The sequence below is a fragment of the Leptinotarsa decemlineata genome, unplaced genomic scaffold (genome assembly GCF_025532065.1).
Source record: "Leptinotarsa decemlineata unplaced genomic scaffold, Ldec_3_MD MMD2_P_RNA_scaffold_7, whole genome shotgun sequence".
Lineage (NCBI taxonomy): Eukaryota > Metazoa > Arthropoda > Insecta > Coleoptera > Chrysomelidae > Leptinotarsa > Leptinotarsa decemlineata.
Window position 1 is genome coordinate 3,926,396 of NW_027412534.1, and position 9,376 is coordinate 3,935,771.

A 9,376-nucleotide genomic window follows, 5' to 3' on the forward strand; every position below is an offset into this window, starting at 1 on the left:
ATAAGATTATATATCTTGTAGAAAATATATAAATATGGAGAACTTACTAACGTGAGAATAAAATATAAAAAGGTTCAAAAACAATAATCTTATTATTGTAGTTGTCTTGACGAAGGTGTGAAATATACCGAAAGCTTGACATATAACAAAGAATTTTCTTTGTAACAGCCCAGCTATTGACTGCACAATAAAATCTCTGCTCTATTTTGCAAAGATTTCGCTTCCAATGGAAAGCTTCTTCAGGGCATATCATTTATTGCGTTGTGGATTTTTTGCCATTGTCGGCCCCTGCACAAGGATGATGCGCAACATTGTGAATCGTTCTTAATTTTTGGCGATTCGTGAAGTAGAGTAAGTTTGTTTTTTAAACGTGTATGTGTATGAATTTTTATCAAATTTCAAAAAATGCAGCTGGTATTTTGGTTCACGGTTCAAGAATTTGATATTCAAACATTACCTGCTCAACTTCTCTCACGATACGATCGTCTGTTTACAAACTTTTCAATTCGACCTTTATTATACTGAATTTTCTATTTATTTGCATATCACGTACTTAAAATAGAAGTTTTTTTTAGCATTTTTGATAAGTTCACATATAATTTGTTGGATTTATTCGACGCTAGATGTTCCAATTTTACCATTCAATAATTTCTATTTGCTTAGGTAGTGCAATATTTTCCCTTCTTTTCATTGCATGCTCAGAAGCTTAGTCAGATCTGTATCTATTGATATCACATTTATTCAGAATTCAATGAATAATAATGAAGTTTCTATTTTTCAGGGAAACAATTTTGTTACCAAGGAAAATGAGGTAATATGTTATTAAGAACATTATATGAATCGAATCTAAAATCTGACCTGAGTTTTCTACCTGGACAATTAGGTCTAGTTCGAAAGCCCAACAGCCCATAGCTCAGTAGATTCAGAATGACATTCAGACAAATGGATTTTGATGAATTTGCAGATGAATAAAAAATATTCAGTCTCATTATACAGCATTAGAATCATTATTTTGTTTGCTGGTTACAATACAAACTTGCTTCGATGTCCGTAACTTTCATTAGTTCTCCCAAAATTATATAATCTTCAGAATTTATGTATGTATATTTTATTTTTTCTGTCATACTCAAATATATATCTGTCTTATAATTGAAGTGAATAAACTCACTCACTTGCCTACTTACTAGTATTACTTTAAAAATTCAAAGAGCGTAGCGAAAAGTACCAAAAACACACAAAATAGTCACGGATTTTTATTTGTTTTTACGAACTTTTCATAAGATAGTCTATAATCTCTGATTATCATGTCTACCAGAAGACTTTTCAAAAACTCGACAACTCGATTTTTCAACATTTTCGTCATTATTTCGGTAGGTATTTCATAATACAAATTATGAAACAAACTGTAGTGAGAGAAATAGAAAAACTGTTGGTCCTTCTCAATAAGAAAATATTGAATAGTGATAAGTATACAAAAGAAGTACACTTTTCAATTTGAAGGAATTTAAAATCCCAGCTTAGGAGCACTAGTAACTGAGGTGAGGGAGAAATGTGTACTATAGAAAGTAAGATACCTACATACTCTCCCAGTACCCAGATTTTTAATGACTGGACCTAAAACAAAACCACGAATATGAAAAATAAATATCTATATAGGTCATTGTAATTGAAAAACAGTTAATGTTGTTATAATTTCAAATGTTACAGTATTCAACTTTTTTTTCAAAACGAGCATTGCTATCTGGAATCTAATGATAAATTCAAATTTCTCATTGAATACATCGACTCAATTTATGCCTCTCAACTGTATTGCTTCATGTTGAACAATCACACTACTTTATGCCTCGTACCTACATATTGCACCTCTTTTGGAAAATATCCTTAAATTTTGTACAACTTCTATTCTGACACCTACAACGATTCATCGATAAATTCAGCAATTCAAGGCCACTGAAGTTTGTAAGATGAAGAAGATCAGTTCAGCTGTGATTTTTTTTGTGCGTCGACTGCTCTTTACATGAGACTTCACACGTTCGTTTTGCGTTTGATCTATCTTCATAGTCGAGCGACTGCTCAAAATTTCAACGACCAAGAAGTAACTAACGAAAGAATTTTAAAAATATTTTATAAGTTTTGTGTGTGAATCATCAGTACGTAATCCTGATGTTGAGAAATCCCATCTCATCAACACTGCCTCTCGAGTACTGAAATATGGTGTGGTAACACTGATTTGTATTGAATTACCTACTACCGTCCAGCCTGAATGATTCAAAAGGCTGCTATTTGTTTCCATGAAGTCATTCTTGGTTTACTTCTTGAACTGTATTCAACTTGAAAATATTGAAATTTTTGGTGAAAGTGATATTTGAATATTCAATTGAATTTTTTTCAAAAGGCAAAAGTGAGTTATGGATTCAGCTAAAAAAAATATACGAAGAATTTTGACTACTACCGGATTGTCGATGACGATGAGAGAACTTGAAAAGGATTACGTTGAATTCATCAATGAACCGATTCCATATCGAAAGCATGGGTTAGGTCATATTTAAGTGATATTGTCTGCAGTGATCGCTACAACTATTTCAATTCAATTTTGAATAATTTTTGCATTTTACCATGTTTACATATTACCGAATCTTTCTGGAAAAGTGCACAGCTTCTACAACATTTCAAAATCACAAACAATAATTTTCGTGTTTATGATCTCGAAGCTAAAGTAGGTGAACTCGAGTGTGAAAATCAGAATTTAAAATCAGAGCTGACGATACCAGAAGCATGCAATGAGAACCTCCAGAAATTCAAAGAATGTAGAGAACAACAAACAATTGAATATTCAATTGAATTTTTTTCGAGAGGCAAAAGTGAATTATGGATTCAGCTAAGAAGAATATACGGAGCATTTTGACTTCTGCCGGATTGTTGATGACGATGAGAGAACTAGCAAGGGATTACATTGAATTCATCAATGAACCTATTCCATATCGAAAGCATGATTTTGAATTCTAGAGAAGACGATACTAGAAGTATGCAATAATGAGAACCTCCGGATATTCAAAGAATGTAGCGAACAACAAAATGAAGATTTGAAAAAACAAATACAAGAATTGAGAACAGAAATTGAAGTATGTGATGTCCCCCATTCCAGAATGAGGTATATTAATTATTATCCATTTTGTACAGAAGAAGCAATAAGAAATTTACTAAATACCTGTGAGAAAATTTCGACCGTTAATGAAGATAAGTGTTTTGCAAAAGGCAAAAGTGAATTATGGATTCAGCTAAGAAGAATATACGAAACATTTTGACTTCTGCCGGATTGTTGATGACGATGAGAGAACTAGCAAGGGATTACATTGAATTCATCAATGAACCTATTCCATATCGAAAGCATGGGTTCAGTCATCTTGAATCGTTTTCACGTTCGATGCCAGGCACAGTAGAGGTGAGTATATTTTACACAAAGTGATTTTATGATTGTTATTGTACTTTGTACAATTAACTCTACTATATTCGATGATATTGTCTTCAGTAATTACTCCTGGTACAGCAACTGTTATAATTTCAATTCAAATTAGAATAATTTTCGCATTTTACCGTTTTTGCAGCCGTTCATTGAAAAACTAGAAAAGTATATGCTTCTACAGTATTTCAAAATCACAAACATTAATTTTAAAATTCAACTCAACGTCGTTAGACGTTTAACTGTAGTGACACTATATCACTGTGTTATTCTCACTTGTTATATTTCAATATTGCACTATATTATAGTTATTTATCAAATAATGTCCACATCCCATTGGAATTTCAGACACTCCACTTTTTTGTCACCCAAACTACAATAACGGGTAGGTTAACTTTTCATTGAGTAGACTAGAATTTATCATCATTCGTAGATTATAAATATATTCTTTTTACACTTTTTCATCTATGTTATATTTGCAGGTGGAGGAATCCGGACCATGTGCAATTGTCCATATTACTAAATCGCAGAAATCTTCACATGTGTATGATTTCATTTCCAAACAGAGAAAGAATGATCATCGTTAGGGTGAGAAGTAAGTATTTCATATATTTTACTGGCTAGATTTCGTAGTCTAACTATATCGTGTATTCTTCCAGTTGAACTATGGAGAAGGTTTTCAAAGAAAGTTCATTGAAATATTTCAATTTGAAGGTTCTTACTTCCACAATCTTGTTCATCGAAACTGATTTTGAACTCTAGAGAAGACGATACTAGAAGTATGCAACCTCCGGAAATTCAAAGAATGTAGCGAACAACATAATGAAGATTTAAAAAAACCAATACAAAAATTGAGAACAGAAATTGAAGTATGTGATGTCCCCCATTCCAGAATAAGGTATATTAATTATTATCCATTTTGTACAGAAGAAGCAATAAGAAATTTACTAAATACCTGTGAGAAAGTTTCGACCGTTAATGAATATCTTATGTTTTGTTGAAGATTAATTGGCAGATATCAGTGAACTTCAGAAAGGGGTTTATCGTCTGACTATTCAAGTTTATGATCTCGAAACTAAAGTAGGTGAGTTCGAGTGGGAAAATCAGAATTTGAAAGTAGACCTGACGATACTAGACGCATGCAATGTTAACCTTCGGAAATTAAAAGAATGTAGCGAACAACAAAGTAAAGATTTTCAAAAACAAATACAAGAATTGAAAACAGAAATTGGAGTATGTGATATGAGAAAATTTAGACCGTTAATGAAGATAAGTTTTTTGTTGAAGATCAATTGGCAGATATCGGTGAATTTCAGAAAGGGGTTCGTCGTCTGAATATTCGAGTTTATGATCTCGAAACTAAAGTAGGTGAATTCGAGTGGGGAAAATCAGAATTTGACGATACCAGAAGCATGCAATGAGAAACTCCGGAAATTCAAAGAATGTAGGGAACAACAAAAAATTGAATATTCAATTGAATTTTTTTCGAAAGGCAAAAGTGAATTATGGATTCAGCTAAGAAGAATATACCGTTTTTACGTTCAATGCCAGGCACAGTAGGGGTGAGTATATTTTACACGAAGTGATTTTTTGAACATTTCAGTAGGTGTAATGAATATTGTACTTTCATTATCACCTTTCAAAATCGACAATCGACTGATTGTAAATAAAACGGTTTATGTTTCTAGAGAATTTGTAATAATTTTCTTTCTCTTTTTGTGCTGTATTAATGTTTCAGATAATTATTCTCACTCATACCCGAAAATTTGTAACAGAATAGAGATATAAGGCGAGGAAAAATGAATGATTCGCCTATTCCTGGTTTTTGTTCACTTTCCTGGCTCGGTGTCGTTTTTATGAGTAACTGGTTCATTCTCCAAATTTTTGGTTTCTTCAACTCTGAAAGAGATACATTTTTGATATAATTCTAGACAATGAAAACTCAGTTTGAGGTATATTTATTATCATCCATTTTTTACAGAAGCAGCAAAAAGAAATTCAGTGAATCACCTCTGAGAAAGTCTCGCCCGTTAATGAAGATAAGTGTTTTTTTGTTAAAGATCAATTGGCAGATGTCGGTGAACTTCAGAAAGAGTTTCATCGTCTGAATATTCAAGTTTATGATCACGAAACTAAAATAGGTGGACTCGAGTGGGATAATCAGAATTTGAAAGCAGATCTGACGATACTAGAAGCATGCAATGAGAACCCCCAGAAATTTAAAGAATGTAACGAAAAACAAAATGAAAATTTGAAAAAACAAATACAAGAATTGAGAAGAGAAAGTGAAGTATGTGATGTTCCTTACTACTTGAAAGACATCATAGGAGAAATGAGGGAGTCAAACAACACTCTTAAACAACATGCTGATCTCTTAACGGAGCGTATGTATCATTTGGAACACAAGAAGAACAAACGACAAACGAAATTATGTTTCATTGATAGTTTCAAATGTATGAGCAGGCGATAATTTAGATGAGAAACACTGTGTGGAGATGAGGAAACATTTCCCGGAAAATGATAAATTTCAACTTATGAGACAAAAAGGTGTTTTTCCATATAGTTCCATCGACTCTTTAGATAAATTGAATTATTCAAAGTTACCATCAACGGCGGAGTTTTTTGAGAAACTAAATGAAAGACATATTTCCGATAATGATTTCAGAAACATGAGTTTGAGCACATATAAATTGGATTCTGCACATTATTTCACATCTCCAGGTCTTTCTTGGGACGCTATATTAAAATATACAGGCGTCCATTTGAAATTATTAACTTATATAGACATGGTGTATTTTTTTCAAAATGGTATACGTGGCAGTGTTAGTCAATGTTCGGAGATACAGCACATTGCAAATAATTCCTTCCAAATTATAATCCTAATGAAGCTTCATCATTTATCATGTAATTGGACGCAACAAATCTGAATGATCATAGCATGTCTCAATCACTACCTTTTGGCGGGTTCACGTGGTTGACCTCCGATGAAATAATCCACAAGGAAACATTCTTGAAGTTGATATTCATTACCCCGTTGAGTTGCATGATTTACATTCAGACTTACCATTTTTGGTTGAAAGTATCACACCACCTGGGTCAAAGTCTAAAATAGCCTAACTTATACCTAATTTGAATGATAAAAATAAATATATCGTTCATTATAGAAATTAGAAACAGACGCTTCGTAATGGTTTAATACTGATTAGGACACATAGAGTTCTCAGATTCGTTCAGTCACAATGGTTGAAAAAAATATATCGATTTAAATACTAATCAGAGAAATGAAGACACCAATAAGTTTGGGAAGAATTACTTCAAACTGATTATTGGAAAACTTTGGAAAATGTTTACATTATGATTATATGGTCCTGAACTATAGACAAATTTCATTATTTTCAATGAAGGGATGCGAGAAGTTGTTTGGTTATTTGGAGAAAAAATATTTTATGATTATATGCCCCTGATGTCTAGATAATTTCATTCTTTTATTGAAGGGATGCAAAAAGTTGTTTGGTTTATTTTGGAGAAAAACTATTTCATTTATGTAGTCCAGACAATCTCATTATTTTATTGAATGAATGCAAAAGGTTGTTTGGTTATTTGAAGAAAAACTTTCGGGTAGCAAACCCCGACCGTAAAATCAAAAAGTACATTAACTCATACAGAAATCCATTACCACGTTCAGAAGTGCATTGGCATATTCGAGGTAGAAAACCTCGAAAAATCCATTAGAACATTCGGAAAGTTTTATAGGGAGATAGATGATCTAACAATCTTGTGATTATATGAACCTGCACTCTGAACAAATGTAAAATCTTAAATTAGTTTCTACCGACCATTTTTAATTTTGTATCGTTGGGACAAATCATATAACTCGAATTCAACCCCCACCAGAAAGGGCTGACCTTTCCAAACACTAGAACAGACGCTCATCATTCTGTTGCAGTATCTCTCTCCCATCAAACTAACTTGCAGTGACACAGTCAAGTCAAGTGATAAAGTTGACTCAAGCAACCCGATATTCATCAACGATTCTTAGCAGTTGAAGTCATCTCGATGTAAGTAGGAGTGTTCAGTTTGACTTTCTACAAATTTTTTTTTTGAATAATTCAGTGTTCATATAAAATTATCTGTTCCGAAAGTATTTTTTTCGTGTAAATCAAATGATTTTTATGAAAGTAGTTGTTACCGAAAGAGAGTTTTTATTTATACGTAATATAACCTTGAATATTCTGAACAAAATTTGAAGTTTTAAAAGGAACTTGAGATATGATGATGTTATATGGAATTCTTTTTTAAAATTGATTCCTTCCTTTTGTATAATTCAGTGGTCATATAAAATTATCTGCTTTTTTCTGAAAGATTCCCACTATTTTGTGACAAAGACAAAAACTTGTTTGTTAATTATATTTAATCATATTATAGTCTATTATTTTTTTCATGATTTCAGAACCATGCCTTTGTTGAAAGAATCGTTATTAAAACCATCAAGCTCTGTGAACCGATCACAAAAGAGTGAAGTGCAGCTCAGGGACGTAGTTGTCCACCAGAACGTGATCATTCAAGAAGGCGGGGAGATACCACAACCGGCGATGACTTCCATTCAGCAGATGGCAAGTGCTGAATCATTTTTAAATGGATTCTATCCAAACTACGTGGAATTGAATGACAACCCTTCCAACTTTGATAATGTGATGGCGACTTACAGCCCGAATCTCGATGAGTTACTTCCGAACTTATCACAATCTATTGTGACTAATATATTAGAGATGGACGAAACGTATTCGAGGAATATGGTATCTCCACATAGTTCAATCAATCAGAACAGTTTGGATCATGACATTGAGAGACGTAAAAGAAAAAATTTGAAGAGTGAAGATAATGAAGAAGGCGAAGAAGTCTAAAAAGTCTAGCTCGAAGTCGCCATCTAAAAGGAGGCACAATATGAAACATGAAAAAAGGGATAAAGACAAATCGATAAAAGTGAGAGAGATGAAAGTCATAGCAGGACCTTCTACATCAGTCCAACAGGTAATTATCATAACTCAAACGCGACAAGATGTTAGTTCATCACATCCATTTATTCCACAGGTTCAAGTGATCAATCCTGAATACAAGGATGTTAGTCCAGGATCTACATCGCCCCCACCGCTTGACCCCGAAAAATCAAAAGATAGGTTTTCATTTATGAGATTCAGAAGAGACAAATTTTTAGAGATATATTATGTTTACCATGAAATTGAAACGGAATTTATAGCGAAGAGGGGAAAACTTGTTGAACTGGAAGAGCTTTTCTCTGTACTTGAAGTGAAGTGTGAATAAATGGCTGCAACTCAACGAGATCTGCTCACATGAAAAAACTTTCTCCTAAAATTCGGGGATTGGAAAACTTCAGCAAAGAGATACATGAAAATTCCATCTTGCATCTCTTGTAATATTTTTCATCTTTCTCTCTACATTTGCATTCTAATGTTCGTGTATCATAAATTTTTTTCTATATTATTCTTATACCTGTATTATTTTATTCTTATCCAGAGCAATCATGTAGACTCTTAGTTTTATTCATTCTTCTTTTATTCTGAATAAAGTTATTATTATTATTACATGAAAAAAATGCTCTTTAAGTTCGGGAAACCTCCCCTAATGTTTTGAAAATATTTTTTGTAAGTTGCTAATAAAGTTATGCGTGAATGTCACTTTTCAGTCATATTTAAAAGTGTATAATTGATTATTAATATTTGAAAAAATAAATAATGAAAGTATCAATTAGTCATTTATTTTCAAAAAAACAAAATAAAGTTATGTATTGTATAACATTTTCTATTTATATGTAAAATGTATATTTATAATTGAAAAAGGAATGAGGGAAATAACAATTAGTCATTTTCATTTCAAAAAACAAATAATAATGATGTA

General features: G+C 32.3%; 1 protein-coding gene across 1 annotated transcript; it reads left to right on the top strand.

The window, feature by feature from the left end:
- Positions 1–3,665: 3,665 nt before the first annotated feature.
- LOC141480310 (uncharacterized) lies at positions 3,666–8,969 on the top strand. The gene is made up of 3 exons (XM_074170221.1): positions 3,666–7,518; positions 7,911–8,491; positions 8,552–8,969. The coding sequence occupies exons 2-3, from the start codon at positions 8,342–8,344 to the stop codon at positions 8,780–8,782; spliced, it is 381 nt and encodes a 126-aa protein (XP_074026322.1). The 5' UTR covers positions 3,666–7,518; positions 7,911–8,341; the 3' UTR covers positions 8,783–8,969.
- Positions 8,970–9,376: the final 407 nt, after the last annotated feature.

Excerpts from the sequence above, each read along its gene's own strand:
- LOC141480310 (XM_074170221.1), top strand. The coding sequence starts at position 8,342 with ATGAAGAAGGCGAAGAAGTCTAAAAAGTCTAGCTCGAAGTCGCCATCT. Across the intron at positions 8,492-8,551 it reads CTTCTACATCAGTCCAACAG|GTTCAAGTGATCAATCCTGA; the intron begins GTAATTATCATA and ends TTTATTCCACAG.